The sequence below is a fragment of the Manis javanica genome, chromosome 6, assembly GCF_040802235.1.
Source record: "Manis javanica isolate MJ-LG chromosome 6, MJ_LKY, whole genome shotgun sequence".
Taxonomy (NCBI): domain Eukaryota; kingdom Metazoa; phylum Chordata; class Mammalia; order Pholidota; family Manidae; genus Manis; species Manis javanica.
In genome coordinates, this window is record NC_133161.1 from 46,085,347 (window position 1) to 46,105,774 (window position 20,428).

General features: G+C 38.9%; 1 protein-coding gene across 1 annotated transcript in view; it reads left to right on the top strand.

Annotated features, from left to right (window-relative positions):
* Positions 1–379: 379 nt before the first annotated feature.
* CPVL (carboxypeptidase vitellogenic like) overlaps positions 380–20,428 on the top strand; it is a 138,213-nt gene continuing 118,164 nt past the window's right edge. The window contains 3 exon segments of the mRNA XM_073239996.1: positions 380–405; positions 792–1,258; positions 17,925–18,113. Coding sequence (XP_073096097.1) covers positions 380–405; positions 792–1,258; positions 17,925–18,113 — 682 coding nt within the window.

Genomic DNA, 20,428 nt, shown 5'->3' on the forward strand with positions numbered 1-20,428 from the left:
GGCCTGACGAGGGTGCTCTACATAACTGTGCTATCTCTGAACAGCATTTGGGAGAATTAGATATAGGAATGATAACATTCTTGCATTTTGTCTTCTCTCCTTGCTCTTTCCGAACTCCTTACCATTTCAAGTCTCGGTCTTCCCCTAGAATGTGGCTCGGGGCCCCAAAACTGGTGGTAATACGCACTCAGGTTCCTTACAATAGATGTGACCCTGAATGGGATATTTAACCTCTCTAAGGTTTAGTTTTCCACCTATAAAATTGGGATAATTATAGTACAGAACACATTAGGCTGCTATAAGATTCCAATGCAATAATGCAGAGAAAATACCCAGCAATGCTGGCGCTCAGTGTGCTCTCACTGTTAGTGTGACAGGAATGCGGACTCTCGATGAAGAACCCATGTGGGTTTTTTAAACAGTGGGAATGAAATACCACCTGTTTCCAGATGCAAACACCGGGCTTGCAAGCATCAGCACGGGGAAATAATTTCAAAACACAGTGTTGAAATTCTGAGATAGTAGCTTTTAAAGAAGTGGGAAAGAAAATCAAAACACACAAACAAACGAACCAACCGGAGATGCACCTCAGCCGATCCTTTCTCTGCCGATTTTTAAGATTCCATCTGGTACTCCTTGCTTCTTCCACGGTGGAAGCGCTGACTGGGAGTGGCAGGTGGTGGAGAGGAGCAGGTGGGGACACACCTTTGGTTTTACAGGTCTAGGTCAAGCAAGTCCCTAAGGAGAGTGCTTGAAATCTCGCGTCCTGCAGGGTACTCGTGACTGGGAAGGCGAGGAGCAAGGCTACCTCACTCCTCCCGCTCCCGGGAACCGCAGCGCGGGGCGGGCTCGGGTCTGCGCGCCCCGCGGGGCCGGGAGGAGCGCCGACTGCCGGGCGCGAGCGCGCGGGGCCGCGGGGGTCAGGAGGCCGCCGCGGGGGTGGTGGTCCTCGCCTTGTCACCCGGACCGCCGCGGGAGCAAGGGCGGGTGGCCTCAGGAGCCCTCTGTAGATACCAAGGAGGGAGAAGGCACTATGCGCTAAGGCGGGTTGGGTGGTTGTGGCCGTCTTGGAGGGTCCATGGTGGCGTACTGGATGCTTGGCCCACGGCCCTGGCTGCGCCCGGCCCCGGGGAACGCTCCCGGAGCCTCCTGGCACAGCCCGAGGCGGTCACGCCAGGGCTCCTTCCAGGCCAGCAGGCGCCTCCTAGTTCCCGAGCCCAGCGGGCGTGCGAGGCTGTGGGGTCCTTCATCACTCCTGGTGTGAGGCGGGGGCTCAGCCCTCCCTCCCAAAGCACGTGTCTTTGGGCTGTTTGGATTTCGTGGGCGCCGAGTGGAAGCGGAAAATGCCTTCGACGGGAGCGCGCCCCACAAAGGGAGACTTAACTTGAGCGAAGTAAGGAAAGCACACCAGAAAGACGATTATTCCTGGAATATAGGACTGGAAGAAAGCCAGGGGCACGCGACCGCTGGAAGCAGCTCTTTGCCAGGTGGATTTGGTCCTTGCAGCGGAGTTCGTAGCAGCCAGTGGGGGGCCTAGAGACGAGTGTGAAACGGGAGAATCCAGTGTCCTTCAGCTCAGCTGGTGGTCAAGGAAAAAAATGGGCTTTGGCCTATTTATGCATTCGAATCCCAGTTCTGCCTTTTGCTAGGTAGTGACTTTGAGCAAGTTATTTAAGCTTACTAAGGCTTAGTCTCTCCATTTGAAAGACACTTTGTTTTTCCACTCCCCTTAAATGCCCAACTACTTTTTACTTTTTTGGTGTGGGATGAGTAAGAACAAGAAGTAAGGAGCAAAAAAAAAAAAAAAAAATCCAATGAAAATGCATTTTACTAACTTAAAAAAAAACTTTTAAGAAAGTTATTCAAAATAAGATTGGAACACTTCTGGGAAAGAATGCCGCACTGGCTTTCTTGGCATATGAAATCCTGTACAGTTGTTAAGACTCTTTAGCTGATTGGACCTTCTAGATTGGTGCCCAAGGCCAATCTACAGTGGAAACTCTTTAAAATGTAATGCAAATGTTCTTAACAACAAGCTATTTTATTCTCCTTTTATAGATGTTAGCTGTTTTGGAGGTGCATAATTGGCCCCACAATATGTATGAATCCAGCTTATAAACCAATTTACAGTGGGGTTCTGCTAGGGTTCAATAAGGGTTCAATTTAAGTGGGCTTTGACTGACAGGCAATTCAAATGACTTAGAAGAGTGTTAAGCCAGTTTGCTGGGCTTACCAGTCCACTCCTCTTGAAAAAAAAAAGCCCAAAGGAAACAGCACGACTGTTTGTTTTGTTAATGAGTTTATTTTTGTCTTGGAAAACGTATGATTTGTCAGAGGGAAAACTGAATGTTGACTACTGCCCTAGTATGCATGGAACTAAGATGAGGAGAGAGGAAGAAATTAGTTACTGTCTCAGATAATGTCAGATACTTGTTTATTAGCACCCAAATATGCAAGGTAAATAGAAACCCATTCTTAATGGGAAGAGATTTCATTGTAAAGCTCATTAATATCTATATTAACTTGAGAGAGGGGTAAGCTGCTCAGAAAGCTAAGAACTTTCCTGGTCAAAACCAGCCATGGAGTTTGAACTTTCATGCTCTGTATTTGCAAGTTCAAAGATTTAAGTAATAAAAGACTCAGACTTCAGGTCTTCTCCACTCTAATTCAGCCCAACATGAGCTTCCTAAAGCACAAAACGCTTTCCTCTTCAAATGCTTCAATGGCTCCCAACTGCAACCAGGATAACGTATAAACTTCCTGCCATGAAATTCAATGTCTTCTACAGTGTGACACCAACTTAACTTTCCAGATCAAAGTCACATGATCCCTTCACAAACTATGCTCCAGCCAAATCAAACACTTCCTTGTTCCTTAACTTGATTCTTCGCTTCCATGTCTTTACAGGTAAGCCTAGCTCCAGGCAAAAAGTTAGCAGTAAGTCACTATCAGTTGGATGATACTAGAATTAGGTGGGGGTATACAGTGTAAAATTCTTTCAACTTTTCTGAATGATTGAAAAATTTTCGTAGTCAAACATTGTGCATTCAGAAATTATGGCAAAGGCTTTTTTGCTAGTTTCACTGTCAAACAGTGCCCTCACTGCACTCTATGTTCTGGCTTTATTGTCTCTTCTTTATATTTTATGGTCTCCCTAACTTTTCTCCCGGGCCTAATGGGATGTCCCCTTTCAAATGGGATGTTAAAGCCCATTGACGAAAGACCACCAGGAATACACTTGACACTATGACACAAAGGTAGTTGTATTAGTTGGCAGTTCTACCTGCAGCAAAGGAGGACATATACCCAAGGACTTGGGGACATAGGAAGAGGCCTCTAAAAGATTTGGTCTTGTGCTGAGTCAAAGGGACATCAGAGAGGAGGTAGCCCATTGGACTGGCTACTGTCAAGCAGCCATGACAGTCAACAACTGAATCTCAGCAGTCTTTATTCAGGAGGTAGGAGAAAAAAGTGGGTCTGAGGTCCATTGGTAAGAAAGCAGTAACTGCTCAGAAGAAATGATTGTCATTCCTTTTGCAGCTGCAGTGTGGCCTTGGGTATGTAGAAACATTGTTAGTGTTCTGCTGGGAACACAGCAATGTGATCACCAGGAGAACTGATTTTCCCTTTTTTTTGGATTGGATTCTCTCTTTCTCTCTCTTATGCACATACACATACATACACACACTAATGCACTAAAGCTAGTTAAATTCATGGCAAAATCACATAGTGGGAGAAATTTGTTCACAGTACTATGACCGACTCAGCCATCTAAGTCATATCCGGGAGTTGACCTAAATTTTATTTCAGCATATAATACTTCTCCACTCAAAAGGTCCTTCTGATCTTATCTTCTAATTATTTTCAAGTCTGCCCTGTCCATTGCATTACTATTGGTTTTATTGACCTATTGGTTTTAGAGTTGCACTGCCCTGTTTTAGGCTCCATCATCTTTATTCTGGATTATTGTAAAAGCCTCTAAACTGGTCTCCCTGCCTTCCATCTTTTCAGTTTAAATCCTCACACTATAGCCATAGTATTTTCTTTTTCAAATTATAAAGCCCTCTGTACTTCCTAGTCATTACAGGACAAAGAGTCTTGAGCACATCTATAAGGCTTTCTGCAATTTGTTCTCTATTAAGACTATATCTTGCCTATGTGTTGGTTACCTACTGCTGTGCAGCAGCATTTGAAAAGGTATAAAATCCATGGCCCAAGTAAACAGAAGAGACAATAGCAAATGAAAAGTGGAGAAATTAATAAATAGGAGTTAAGGTCAGGGTTAGAAATTAGCTTGGAGATTTGCAATGGTTCAGGCAAGTAATGATAAAGACCTGAAGTAAGGTTTGAGAGGAGAGGGTGAATTGGAAAAACACCCAAGAGATTCAACTGGTGGTTGACTGGCTGTGAAGAGGCAGCAAGAGGAACGCAGGTAAGTCAGGAACAAATCAGGGCTTTGTAACTTCAGCACTTTGAGAGTGTTTCTAACCAAGACAGAAAATAGAGAAGGAGGAACAAGTTTAGGGAAGAAGACAGTAAGTTTAGTTTTTGAGTTCTTCTTAATTATTTTTGGTTTTTGTTGACCCAATTCACATCCAGATGTAAAAAGTCCAAGTCATATCACAATTCTCATAATAAAAAAGTTTAGTCCTCTTCTCCCACCATTCTCTTATCTCTCAGGTCTCCTTCCCTTACTCTTTTATCTGTTTCTTCCAAATTTCCAAATAATCTGTCTAATCAATTTATTGATCTATTGGTTTTAGAGTTATACTCTTTTTCAATTTGAGATCTTTTCTACCTACTTCCTATTAAACAGGTGAAAACTTAGCGTTCTTACATACCTTATGTTCCAACTTTTTTACCCTCCATTTCTGTCCAAAGGGCTTTTGTTGTCTCTAAATCCATATCTAATACTTACTTTATCATGTAAGTATTGCTCAGTGCTGAGCCAAGTCATATACTCTAATTGCAGTGCCTTTCTTGTACAGTTTTATATTCTTCATCAAGTTAATAATTGCCTCTTTTTAGATTGCTTAGTTTTCTGTGCCACTATCAGGACTTCTGTCCAAACTTGCTGACAGAACTGAAGTATCCACATGGATGTGATTTTTTTTACAAAACTCAGTTATTAGTCATTTATATGTATTGAGGATCTTCTCTGTGGACTGCCTGTTCTACTGCTCCAGCCTGCACTGGTAGCTGTTTAGCCACAGCTGTCAACCTGGTGCCTGTCTCCTGCATTAGCTCCCCTGTTAGTGGGGTCCCATGTCTTTCTCTTTCTCGATTCTCCTGTTTGTTTTGGTGGAACACATCTGCTGGTAGCTCCCTGAGAAGTGGTATGTAAAAATCAATTTATTGAAACCTTATATCTATATCTGAATATATCCTCACTCTTGTTTGATGGTTTGGCTGAATATACAATTATAATTTGAAAATCACTTTCCTGTTAGAATTTTGAAGTCATTTTTCTCCAGTATCTTTTAGCTGCTATTCCTACTATTGAAAAATCCAATGCCATTTTGGTTCTTGATTCTCTTTTGTAATATTTCTCTCTTTTTCTTTCACGCTCTCTTTCTCGGAAAAGTTTATGATAGTCTCTTTATTTCTGGAATCTGTTCTGTGTCTTTTCATTCCTTGATCTGAGAAATTAGTGGTCTCTTTATATCTGCAAACCATGTCTATACCTCTGCTAAATGTTTTTGTATTATTTCTTTGATAATTTCCTCCCACAAATTTTATCTGCTTTCTTTTTCTAGAACTCTCCTTAGTCAGATGTTGGTCTTCCAGAACCAATCTCCCTATTTTCCTATCATTTTTCCTCCTATTTGTTAAAGCTCTTTTCTCTTTTAGTTATATTTTTTAGGGGGATTTCTGTGACTTTATTGTCCCTGTCTTTTATCAAAATTTTAAAATTTTGTACAAAAAATAGTACCCTATTTTTAATTTTCAGAAGCATGTTCTTGTTCTTCTGTTGTTTAATGAATGTCATGTCTTCTATTATCTCCTTAAATTTTTTTTTTTTTCAAAGAGTTATTGTGCCTCGATATCTTTTCTGAGGTTTTTTTTTTCAAGTGGTTGGTTTTTTTGTCTTTTGTTTTTGTTTTTCAAATCAGTGGCTTTCTTCCAATGTCCAGTGGTTCCTCTCAGTATGGTTATATATTAAGTTTGAGAAGCTGAGTTACTGGTTGGAAGCTCCACTGTGTGGAGGTGACTGCAGTACCCAAGGCCACTGGAGGACTCCACGAGTCAGGATGTACAGGTTCCTTTCTCTAAGTGGATTCAATTATTCCAGAGAAGAGTCCTTCAGTCTCCTGCCCAGGGTGAGAGACAGAGGCAGGTGGTGCTTGCTGCCAGCTTTCTGGGAGCCAAGTGTTCAAGGGGCCAGAAGCATGGCCGTGTGTAGATTTTCTCGTAGTTTTCAATTGGATGCTTCCTCCCCAGCTTTTACTGTATTTCGTATACTCACATCTAGAGTTTCTCTGGTTTAATTTTTCAAAGAATAAATTTTTCCACAGAGTAAGTCTCAACCTTACTCTGTCAGCTTTGGGGAGGGGACCTGAGGCTTCACCTGCCAGTACAGAATTCCACCAAGCCCTCTGTTTCCAGCCCGGCGCCTCACCTTAGCCTTCCGCAGTATCTAGTACTTAGCATTTTGACCCTTTCTGTGGGTTTGTAATGTGAATTAGCTTGTTTCTCATTCATATTCTGCTTTCATTCTCTGCAAACTGTTCACTTTCCATGTAACAATAACAAATAATTTGATGTGCCTTATTTGCTGATGTCTTTCCAATTTTCTTGGGCCAGGGGATTTATACCTTTTAAAAATATCTTTACTTTCAGTTTTTAGGGTTTCAGGAGGGAACAGAAAGACACAAATGTGTTCAATTCACTTAGTTTTAGCAGAAGGATTAGGTTCCGTTTTGACAAGTTGAATTGAATATACACGTGGGACCTCAAGTGAACATATTCACAAGGCATTTGGATAGATGAGTGTGAAGTCTTTGAGAAGAGCTATGATTGTGAGAAGAGTCAGTAGAAGTGATGAGCCTCTGGAGAATGTGTGTGGAATGAGATAAACTGTGGACCAGGGACAGACTCCTGGGAAACCCAATATTTAAACGGAAGGCAGAGGAAGGGGAAACCATGAAGGAAAACATTCTAGAAGACCTGTGAAAGCACAGATTACAGAGGCAAGGCAATGATAAATTTACCAAAGGGCTAATGTCCATGTGTCAGAGAAGTCAACATGTCAGAGAAGTCAATTAAGATAAAGACGTTTCCATGTAGTAACATGGAGATCATTAATGATTTTGGCAGGATGGTATGGACAGAAGTCAGAATGAAGCAAGTCAGAGAGTGAAAATCGTTTTTTGCTTTCAGAAACTGCTGACAGAAATAATAGATGGTGTTTTCATGGCTCCAGAACCACATGAACAAGTCTGTGGGCTTTTTGGGAACTATGCACATTTGATGTTTAAATTTTCAAGGAAAAGATTCAGTTCCACATTTCTTTTGTTCCTGCTACATAGTCTGATTGGGACTTTGTTGCCCTTTGATTAGCTGTGTGAAGGTATTTTGGTTGGTTTGATTTTAGAAATAATTTCTCATAATCAGCTCTCATGACTTTTCAGGATGGTAGGGGCAAGCCTGACTGTGTGAGACTTCAAATGCTGGATATGTGGGTGAGGCTGATACGATTAGTCAGGACTTTCAGCAATCACATATGTGATGAAATGTCTGTGGGATAATAAAGATAGTGGGGTGCAGTGGGAAAAAATTCCAGCCTATTACACTTAAGATAAAACACAAATTCCCTCACTGACCCTCTGATCTAAAATACCACTCCTCAACCCCAGTACTGTCTCTTCACCCTGCTTTAATTTTAATAGCTTTCATTTCTCTCTCTTCCCCATTACATGGTAAGTTTCTTGAAGGCAGACATTTTGTATCTTTTGTTCTCTGTGCCTACATTGGAGTCTGGCACATGGCAAGAGCTAAAAATATATTTGTTTGCTGAATGAGTGGGTGGTTCAGGGAACTTGGAGTCTGTACTAGCTCTGCCACCGACATTACTTGGGAAGTTGCTCTGTTGAAGAGCTGAAATAACTCCTTTCAAGAATAGTGGTGAAGATCAAATGAGATGCAATGTGGAAAAGAGATGAAGAAAATACTAGAATCATCTCAGGGAGTATTCCACGGCATTTATGCACAAAATAGATACTATTTTATAATCAAGAAGTTTCTGTCACCTCAGGGAGTGACGATTAGGATGATAACAATACAGACTCTTCCTGGGATCTCACCCACTGGTCCCAGTCTTACCCTTGTATTTACCTCACTGTGTTCCCTAATTTTTTATTTGAAAAATTTAGTCAAAGTAGGTAGCAAAGAGGAGGTTGATTCTAAAAAGAATAGGCTTCATTGACTTCAGCAAAAATAAAAAAATTCTCACTGGGAAATGCTACTTTTGCCATGAATCTTAAAGGTTTGAGGTCTTCAGTCACCCCCCAAAAATTATTTTCAAAACTGAAGGAAGCTTGAATTCTAGGCAGTGGATATTGATTGTTCTGTGAATGTTTCTGCATATTAAACTTGTCAAAATAAACAAAAAAACCCCAAAAACTGAAGGAAGTACACTATCCAGTATGAAGAACTTTCTGGGCATGTGGTTTTCACTTCTTTGCCGATAAACATGGACTTAAATCACTTGCAATTTTAGCACCTATAACTTTTTCAAATGGTTTGCAAGATAATCCAGTTTACCCAGAGTTCTGCTTTTATCAAAAGTTGCATGAAAGCAGATTTTGTTATATTATGCCATGTATAGAGTGATATGTGGAAAATACATGGACTTTGGAATCATCTAGATGTAGCATTAAATTCCAGCTTTCCTATTTAAAGGCTAAGTAGGGCCTTGAGAAAATTAACCCAGGATTTGAGAAACTATTCAACCAACCTAGGACTTAGTTTTCTCATCTGGATGTCTTATAGAATCTTCTAGGCTTAGGACTTTTCAAAGAATAGTGTCATAGTCAAATGAAAATATGTTGCCCATTAAAAAGTGAAAGGTTCTGAGATGTTCTGTAAAGAAGAAGCCTATTTAAATTTCTTTAACACAGAGTTTCTTAAACTTTTGTCCCTATAAACTCTATTAATAACTTGCTGACTAGTGTTTCATAGAGGGAATCCTGGTTTACACTAATGCCAGAAATATCTTAATAATAAGAAATTCATTTAGCTTCCCTTTGCCATTTTTTGTTGACAACTAAAAGTTTTACTTGGATGCCTAAACTTAAAGTAGAACTTTTGGGATTTTGTGCCTTTATCCCCTCCATCCTGACTCCTTCCATGTCTTCCCCACCTGTGGCATGGTCCTGCTGTCTGTGTATTATTAGTCTCCCAGTGTGGCTATAACAAAGTGCCATGTACTGGATGGCCTAAAACATCAGAAACTTAGTGTCTCCTGGTTCAGCAGGCTCGAAGTCCAAAATCAAAATGTTGGCAGGGCCATGTTCCATCTGAAATCTATAGGGAAGAATCCTTCCTGCTTCTGCTAGCTTTGGTGTTTGCCAGCAATCCTTGACAATTCTTGGCTTGTAGAGGCATCCCTCTAATCTCTGTCCCTATTGTCACATGGCCATCCTCTCCCTGTATGTCTGTCTGCATGCCCTCTCCTCTCTGTGTTTCTCTCTTTTTATAAGGGCACCAGTTATATTGGGCCAGTTATATTGCATTAAAGGCCTGCACTAATCCAGTATGGCCTCATTCTGATTTAACTGATTACATCTGCAAAGACACTATTTCCAGATAAGGTCACATTCTGAAGTGCTGGGGGTTAGGACTTCAACATATCTTTTTGGGGGATACAATTTTACCCGTAACAATCTGTGCAATTCACTATGGGCAAAAAACTTAGGAGTCATCCTTTCTTCTTCTTTTTTCCTCTGCCATTATATCCAGTCTATGAACAAATACTTCATATTTGAATACAAATATATGGGTTTGACTACAAAATGTAGCTGATTACTTCTTATCACTGCCACTTCTGTTCCCTGGCCCCAGCCTTTATTGTTTCCCAGGATTTTTGCTACCTAATCAGTATCCTGGTTGCACCCTTATTCTCCTAAAGTCCACTGGCTAGATAACAACCAGAGGAATCTTTCATATTTCACAATTCTGATTAGACTGTATTACTTTCTTACTTAAATGTCTCCAGTGGGTCTCCCACTGCAATTTGAATAAAATGCTAATACAAATGAATACAGGTACGACTAGTGTTTTGGCCCTGACCACCTTCCAAACTCATCACAGACTACTTCCTTCCTTCGTTGTGCTCCCATCAACCAACAACAAACAAAACTCATTTGCACCTCAGGGCCTTTCCACTTTCCTTCCAAGTTGGCTCCACCCAGAGAAGATTTTTCTGACCACTAACTGAAGTGTTAGCCCACATACTTCTCTGAGGGCAAATGGAGGTGGAAAGGCCTAAGTTGGAGGTGTTCTTCCACCATGTTTTGTTGAATGAATAAAGCTCACAGTGTTTCATAAAATTTTTAGATATTATACAAGAATTAAAAAAGTTTTCCTGATCAAAAATTGTTGGTTTGGGAAATACTGGCTAAAGTTTTATCAGATTTATTTACAGAAGACCTTCTCCACAACATAAGTATTTAATTCTGCAGGGATATAAGAATGTTATTAATTCCCAGTTTACCTGAATAAGAAGGAGGACCCTTGTCCCACACAGAACATTTTGGAGATGCTGGTACTTGGACTATAGGATGGTCTTTGGAGATTGATTAGATTGGCTTCATCGCCTTGCTTTGTCACTTACTAGCAGTGTGAAGCTGGACAAGTAACTTAAAGTCTCTGAGGGTCAGTTTGTCATCTGTAAAATGAGCTGATAATGGTACCTACCCCATAAAGATTAGAAATAAAAATAGAAAGCAATTAGCACAGTTCCTCATCCATAGAGAGCACCCACTAATTGGTAGTCATTACTGGTGTCATTATCACGATGATGCCTTTGATCATGTGGATAGTCTCTTTCAAAACTGTTATTAACATTTTGGGACATGTCTACTTTTACTTCCTACCCCCACTCAAATTTTCCTTCTGGTTGGAGTGAGATTTCAAGGTAAAGCTCCCTCTGCAGTGTCAGATAATATTTTTTCCCCTTCCTGATTCCTTCTGTTCTCTACCTGTCACATCACTTGAGTTTGTCTCCTCTTCTATGAGTCCAAGCACATGGTGGCAGAGATGCGGAGGGCTAATTCATTAGCAAGATTGGACCCCACTGTCTGATGCCAGAGGGGTGGCCTGTGAAGGGACATAGGCAAGTAATTCTCACTCACCTCAGCAAAATGTTGCCCATTACCTTGTGTGTCATGTATTATGTCCTCTCTGGGTAAAGAATGCTTCAAATATCAATTTTAGAAATTAAAATGATGTCTTAAGGAAAATAAATTATGAATCCCTCAAAATAAAGGTTTTCTTTGACCATTTGTTTGCTTGGAAATCCTCTAGCAAAATAGCTAGATTTGGGATTTGGGTTGGTATTTAATTCTAGGGCTGCATAACAGGCCTTTATTACAGGATTCAAATGCTCTGGATATGCTTGAGGAATCTCAAGAGGTGATTGAATCTTTTAAAAATAGAACCACTTTCTGATACCTTTCTTTTATTGCAGATTTCATGGAAATGTCTGCTCCCAGTTGCCCTGTTTTGTTTGTTTTTTGAGGGGAATATTTAAACTATTAAATATGAAAAGACTCAAAATATTTTAATTGCAACTATGGCATTTATTACATGAATGATTTTTATCTTTTAATTGGAATAATCTTTAATATAAAATGGAGACATGGGAAGGAGAGAGAAGGACAATGGAGCAACTTGAAACATTTGTTCTTTGTTTCTTTGTCCTCATTCTGGATTTTGTTTTTGATTCTTTTTTCATTGGTAGGACATAACACCTTCCAGTGGCTTTTTCAGTTTTCTTGTCCTGAGGCCTTGCACATCTGGACATGTTTTTGGTTGCTTCCACACACAGATGACAAATGGCAGGATTTTCCCTTGTTTCTCTTCTGCTGATCATGTCAATTGGAATTGAATATGAGTTGATGGAAAGTAGCTTCTAGCTCATCTTTCAAATATGGAACATGAGACCAAATGCACAGGTAAATGTTTAACAACTGGCTCTCAGAGGGTAGGAAAAGTCCTGATGTGTGGTGTTTGCTGATTTCTGTGATGCAAATACTCCCACCATGGCTGATTTCAAGCTACTAACAAGATGTTACTGAACAGAGATGGGAAGAAATGCATTATATAATCTGTCCACCAAACAATCACAAAAACCTTAACTCCAGAGCACAGATGATAATAAAATGTAGGATACTTAGGAAGTGACAAGTTTTGAGTATTTATTACTTATGTTTTTTTAATATAACTTATTTAATGGCAAGTTTTTATAGTTTAATTTTTAACAATAGCTATATTTTAACAACTGGCTTTCGAAGTTCCTGGAAATCTAATAATTGATTTTTTTTATTAAGGTATGATTGATATACACTCTTATGAATGTTTCACATGAAAAAACAGTGTGGTTACAACATTTACCCATATTATCAAGTCTCCACCCATACCCCAATGCATTCACTATCCATCAGTGTAGTGAGATCCACTATGTGCCTTCTCTGTGCTACACTGTTCTCTCTGTGATCCCTCACACCATGTGTACTAAACATAATACCCCTCAATCCCCTTCTCCCTCCCTCCCCACCCACCCTCCCACACCCATCCTCTTGGTAACCACTAGTCCATTCTTGTAGTCTCTGAGTCTGCTGCTATTTTGTTCCTTCAGTTTTGCTTCATTGTTATACTCCACAAATGAGGGAAATCATATGATACTTGTCTTTCTCTGCCTGGCTTATTTCACTGAGCATAATGTCCTCCAGCTCCATCCATGTTGTTGCAAATGGTAGGATTTGTTCCTTTCTTATGGCCGAATAGTATTCCATTATATATATGTACCAACTGTTCTTTATCCATTCATCTACTGATGGACACTTAGGTTGCTTTCATAACTTGCAATTGTAAAAAGTGCTGCGATAAACATAGGGGTGCATATGTCTTTTTGAATCTGAGAAGTTGTATTCTTTGGGTAAATTCCAAGGAGTGGGATTCCCTGGTCAAATGGTATTTCTATTTTTAGTTTTTTGAGGAACCACCATATTGCTTTCCACAATGGTTGAACTAGTTTACATTCCCACCAGCAGTGTAGGAGGGTTCCCTTTTTCCACATCCTCACCAGCATTTGTTGTTCTTAGTCTTTTCGATGCTGGCCATCCTTACTGGTGTGAGGTGATATCTCATTGTGGTTTTAATTTGCATTTCCCTGATGATTAGTGATGTGGAGCATCTTTTCATGTGTCTGTTGGCCATCTGAATTTCTTCTTTGGAGAACTGTCTCTTCATATCCTCTGCCCATTTGTTAATGGGATTATTTGCTTTTTTGGGTGTTGAGGCGTGTAAATTCTTTATATATTTTGGATATTAATCCCTTGTCGGATATGTCATTTACAAATATATTCTCCCATACCGTAGGATGCCTTTTTGTTCTGTTGATGGTGTCCTTTGCCGTACAGAAATTTTTCAGTTTGATGTAGTCCTATAAGTTCATTTTTGCTTTTGTTCCCCTTGCTCAAAGAGATGCGTTCAGGAAGAAGTTGCTCATGCTTATATTCAGGAGATGTTTGCCTATGTTGTCTTCTAAGAGTTTTATGGTTTCATGACTTACATTCAAGTTTTTAATCCATTTCGACTTTACTTTTGTGTATGAGGTTAAACAATAATCCAAGTTCATTCTCTTACATGTAGCTGTACAGTTTTGCCAATACCAGTTGTTGAAGAGGCTGTCATTTCCCCATTGTATATCCACTAATAATTGATTTTAACACATCAACTAGAATCCAGAAAAATTCTTGTGTTGCCCAAGGTTCATTGAATGAGTTATGGCAGGACATAGCTTAGTGCAAAGAGTTCCTAAGAACTAAATTTCTCTAGAAAAGTTTACTTAATAATGTTTCTGTTCATTCATTTATATATTATCTTTTTACTAAATGCTCGAAAAAGCTGTGAAAGTGGTTTAGGACTATTATAGGCTGTTATTTTCTTTCTTTTCTTTTTTTTTATAGGCTGTTATTTTCTTTTGAAACAGTAAGTTAGAATATCCAAATATAATTGTAACCAAAGATGGGAGAGTGGAAAGTGGATTCAATTTAGAACCTTAAATGAATCCTGGCTTTGTGCCTTGGCCTACTGCTCAACAGTGATATAATCTTAAATTAGTCACTCATTTACTTCTCTGGCTCCAGTTTTCTAGTCTGTAAGATCAAGGAATTGGGCCACATAAACACCTAATATATCATGTATGTCCAAAATATCATGATTTATTATTTAGACCCATCAGTTCAACACTTTTTTTAATACCAATTATATACACATTTGTTATGGACTCTACTCTAGGCAGTATTAAATACAAATATGATAAGAGTAATTATTATTAAAGCGACATCTCACATTTACTCAGGGTCTCCTAATGTACCAAAGAGAAAATTTACCTTGGGTCTCTGAAGTTCTCTTTAGGAGATCTGGACACATCTTCACAGAATGTTAGAGGAAGAAGAACCTATTCCAAAAGAACAAACAGAACCTTACTCTTAGGAAACACAGGAGATCATAACCAGGTAGTAAGGAAGAGTAAGGAAGAAGCGTTTTTTTGCCCTATCAGCTGCTTCACTTTGCCTTAAAAAAAGCAAAACCAAAAGCTTTTTTTTCTGATTATAAGAATAGCTATTATAGAGAATTTAGAAGTTCTTTAAAGTATTAAAGATGGAAAAAGTATCATATATCTGATTTAATAGCCTGCTTTGACTTACCTAATATTTTAGTATAATTTCTAAAACATTCTCAGTAGAGACATTTTAATTGATTGTATATAAGTCTGTCTTTTTGGTGTATAGTGATCTGCATATGTTAAATTGTTTACGTTGTTGACAGTTTTTATATTCTAAAGAACACAGTGATAAATAGTTTTGTTAATCAAAAAATTGTACATTGGACACATGATTTCCAACTGTAATATTTAAAATTTAGGAAGACAATTTCAGAAAATCATATACTTTTGACCTTTAGCTTATTTGATTCTGTCAATATTGCTTGGAATATATTTTCCTAGATTTTGTTCTGTTTCTAAACGTTTATTAAGAGGAACTGTTTGCCAACCCTTCAGTATGATATATTTGAACTGGAAATAGCACCAATGTTTTCATTTTTTTTCAAATAGTCATATGATAAAATTTATGGTAAATAAAATAAATAAAATTTACTTTCTGTGGGCAATAGCTTCTGGCGCAGAGTTTTTTGTTTAGAAAGTACTCTACAAATATTTAATCAATAAAAATATTCAGACAGATTTAGGATAAGCAAAAACATTTAAGAAGGATGTTAAGAAAAAACACACTTCTCCATTTATGAGAATCACTTTCATTTTCATTAGGAGAGATGACAGCTAAGCACAGTACGGGAATTCTGACCACTAAATGTAAACTGAAATGAAGTAAGGCGTTGCTCTCATTCACCAACATGGGAAACCACGACGCTAACAGTTACTTGATTAAATGTTAATGAGGTCTGCAAAATTGACCCAACTCTTACTTTTATGTTGTTAGACTTACATCAATTAAAACAAGACCAGTTTTACCTCTTTCTCTCTTTAACATCTTAGAGTCAACATCTGCTTACAAAGGAAGTGCTGTAACTACCCTGGTTACTTAAATATTAATGACATCCATTAAAGGGGGCTGGAGGCTGCTGCAGGAAGAGTGAAAATTAGTTGCCATGGTTAGTTTTGTCTTGCCTCCAGGAAAGAACTTCTTACGGAAAGAGCTTCATCCAGTATTTTTTTAATACCACAGTTTTTTTTTTTCCTGAATCAGTGAGAGAGTAAGATTATTGATTTCTAGTATTCCTTGAAAGTAGTATGAGTAAAACATCAGCATAACAGGTTCACATAATTAAAAGAAAATGTTGATGCATGCCATCATGGTTCCTGGACCTAATTTCAGCTCCTAAATGTATTTTGTTCCTTATTTTAGGCACAAGCATTTTTTTTCTTTTTCTTCAGATTTGCGCTTGCTTTACAGTGGTGTTGGGAATGTGGGGGAGAAGAGAACACTTCAGGCAGGCAAAAGCATTTTTTTAGGTACATTCTGTGTTTGGCTGGGCTTTACATGAAGAATGGGGAATTTTATTAAGTTTACCATGAATGAAGTGACAAGTATTATATATTCAATCAAACTGTAATGATAAACTTTTGTCTTATTGGGGAAATATGCCTGAAAAGCTTTTTAAATTTGCTACAACTGGTATTTGAATATTATCTCAAATTGGGTTGTGTTAGGCTTGTGGTTAATAGAATTTTACACATTTGTGTTTTTAAGATGTTTTAATGGCTTGGTATTTTAAAGCACTGAACAATCAAAAGCATTATATTTGCATAATTGTGTATGTCTTTTTGCATCCAAAAATCTGAGTGAGCAGAGTATTTACTCATTTCACGTAGTTTACTTTGACTCCAAAGTTAGGAATGTGGATCATTCTTAAATAGCAGTAGCTCAGAATAGTGTAATAGCACAGATGTAAGTACCATATGCCAAGGGTCAGGACTGAGGTGAAGCAAGCAAAGCTCCTGCCTTCGGTGTAAAACATAAGAGAGTGCCAAAAAGAAAAAAAAAACTGCAATAATCAAGATAAATAGTACTTCAGTGCAATACTTAAAAAAAAAATCAAAATTCAGGCAAAAAAAATCCATGATGAATGAAACATCAAAATTTAGAGAAAGATGTGATCTGATCCTATGTCTGCATCTGGCTCACATTACCCCAGTCCTGGCCCTGACCAAGTGCAGCTATGTTCTAACGGATAAGGCAGTCCTTTGAGTCGAGTTTTCATTATCTAAAATTAGTGATAGCAATCCTTATTTTCCTGGCTAAGTTATTAGGATATTCAAAACAGCTAAATAACATAGGAAGGCCCATTATAAATACAATTTGCATGTTTATTTACAAATTTAGGGAAAACATACAATTATAAGCCATTAGTATTATCAGCCTAGATGAATACTCGAAGCAAACAACAGATCGGAAGATCCTTGGAGGGCTTTGTGTTTATAAAGTTTGAGGCCTAATTCTTAATTTGTTAGCTAGCCATAGGGGCAGAGACCTGAACATAGCTGTAGGACCATCCCTCTCTTCTGTTTTGTTCTTGGATGCAGTTTAGTGATTTGTGAGAGAGAGGTGGTTAACCAGAAATCCATTTTGTTTTAAGCTTCCCTGCAAAGTGCCCACTGGACAACTGAGGCCTCACTTTTGCTCAAACTACCCCACCCACCAGGATGCCTTTCCTGTTTCACTTGGTTTTCTGAGTCCCACCCACCTTTTACCCGCCTCTGACCATGGGAAGGACCTTCCTAGGCTCTCTCAGCCTGAGACTGTTTTCAGGCCTCTGCCCTCCTGTGTGGCTCACTGTCCGTACCACTCCTGTGGTGATCAGTCACAGGGTCCTTGTTGTCTTGAGGCTTTATCTAAGCGTGCATTAGATTTACTTTCCAGACCACCATTTTAGAAATAAAAATTGCTTCTCCAGTGACATTGTCAATCCCTTGAACATGGCCTCCCCCTGGACTTGTAACTTCAGGGGAGCAGGGGTTAGGTCTGTCTTATTCAGGTGGTATCCAAGGTGCTCAGCAAAGGGCCTTTACACATTTTTTTTTTCTTAGTGCAAAAGTGAATGTGTTGTATGTAAAAGAGATAGGTAAATATTTACTCTTTTGATTCACTTGTGGAATGTTACTGTTTCCATCCTAGGCCTAGAGGGACTGGTTGGTGCCAGGTGGAAGGTGACTGTTTTGCTGCTCCTATTGATGCCCAGCCCTGGTGGTGAAGGGTTATTTTGCTCCATGTACAAACATAACCAGACTTCCAAACCACATAAGGGGGATGTAGGACAGCCATTGTTTCTTATTCACTATATTGAAGCTGGGAACTCTGCAAAAGGTAAGTAATTAAATCAGAAAACCACTGGAATACTTTCAACAGTTTTTTTTTTTTAAGCAATTATCTTACAGGATCCAAAATATATTCTGGTATTTTTACTCAATTGTTTTATTTCAACTATTAATGATTTGATGTCATGTATTATCAGAGGTTTTGAGCTAAAATGAGAGTTCATCAGGCACAGATTGTCTAGTGGTGGAGCCCCTGTACCTCTGCTTATAAAACTAATATTGTGCCTGCCCACAACGGGGCACTTAGCACAGTTAATACTAACCTTAGAACTTCCTCTGTGTCAGGTATGGTCCCAGGCAGTCTACATAAACTCATTTAAGCATCTCAACCAAGGGAGGTGTATCCATTTTACACACAAGAAAAACTAAAGCAGAAAAAGATTAAGTTACTTGCCAGAGTCACACAGATATCAGCTGGTAGATGCAGGAGTCAACACCCGGACAGCCTCACTCCAGGGTCTATGCTCACAGCCGCTGTGCTAGACCCCCTTCTCCCACAAGTTGCCCAAAACTTTTAGGCCTCCTTTTCCTCATTAGTAAGATGGAGATAAAACAACTTACCGAAGTCACAGGGATGTTATAAGACTCAGATGAGAAAATGCACGTGAAAACTCTTTATAGCCTGTAAATTGCTCTTGGAATGTTTTTTTTTGTTTGCAAATGGCTTTTATTTAGAGATGGTGGGGCTTTTCTATTATTAGTATTAATGGGAAAAAGTTGTCATTTGATGTCATCGGAGGCAAAATTTATGACCTGCCTCTGCTCTGAATGCTTCTTCATGCTTAGGTAAATCACCATGTAGATAAATTGCTTAATCATCCTGGACCTCAGTAGGCTCCTGAACTATAAAATACTATATAGTCAGTTTTTCTGAGGAGCTCTTCGTAAAGGAAGCTGAGCAATGGTGTGGCAGCTAGAGAGAACTATGGGGTCAAGAAGGGTCTTTAAGAGGATAAGAGATAAAGTGTTTGCTCAATGTTATGATCCATCAGTGGAGGGGAAAGTAAAGTTGACTGGGGTGGGGGCAACTATTTCAAGAGCACTTTGTTTAAGTAGGTGAGAGGCACAGAATCTGGCACATAGAGGGAAGCATTGGTGCTTGCTTCAGAGCACCAAAGTTTATCCTTATTCACAAGTGGGAAGTCGAGTTAAATAGATCTCAGTAGGTTGGTAGATGTCATGGAAGTGATGACAGTGGAAGTGATACTGGAAATTTCAGGAAAATGATCATTTTAAAGATCAAAAATAAATCAATATACACTCTATGGAAATTTAAATTGAAGCAACATTTCTTTACCTGAAATGTTCTCATGCCAGGAAAGTGTCATCATTTTTTTTTATGTTTCTGTGTTTTTTATTGAATACACACTCATCTAGCTAGTTACTGAAATTTTAAATAAAATTTATGAGATTTTCCCTCAAGGTCACGCTTTTTTTTTTTTTTTTTTTTTAAGAGGGCATCTCCCATATTTATTGATCAAATGGTTGTTAACAACAATAAAATTCAGTATAGGGGGGACAACGCTCAATGTACAATCATTAATCCATCTCAAGCCTAATTCTCGTCAGTCTCAAATATTCTGAAGCATAACAAACAAGTTCTTACATGGTGAACGAATTCTTACATAGTGAATAAATTCTTACATGGTGAACCGTACAAGAGCATTCATCACAGAAACTTTCGGTTTTGATCATGCATTATGACCTATAAACAATCAGGTCAAATATGAATATTCATTTGATTTTTGTACTTGATTTATATGTTGATCCCACATTTCTCCTATTATTATTATTATTTTTATTTTTAATAAAATGCTGAAGTGGTAGGTAGATGCAAGATAAAGGTAGAAAACATAGTTTAGTGCTGTAAGAAGGCAAATGTAGATGATCAGATGATCAGGTGTGTGCCTATGGACTAAGTATTAATCCAGGATAGACAAGGGCAGCAAGACATCCACGGATGCAGAAGATTTCTCACAAAGCAGGGGGGTGAGGTTCTGAGCCTCACCTCTGTTGATCCCCAAATTCTCACCTGATGGTCCCCCTGCGACTGTGCCTGTCTTAGGTTGTTCCTCCCTTGAGGAATCTTACCCGTCTCTGGCTAACCAGTCATCTTCCGGGGCCATACAGGGAAATGTAAAGTTGGTAAGTGAGAGAGAAGCCATATTGTTTGCAAAGGTTAGTTTTTTACTTCTTTGCAGATTTATGCCCTGTGGCTTCTATGCCCAGCACTTGTCTCAAGGTATCTTTACCACCTGGAGGAATTATGATACTCGGTAAATTCGATATGAGGCACGAATTCTA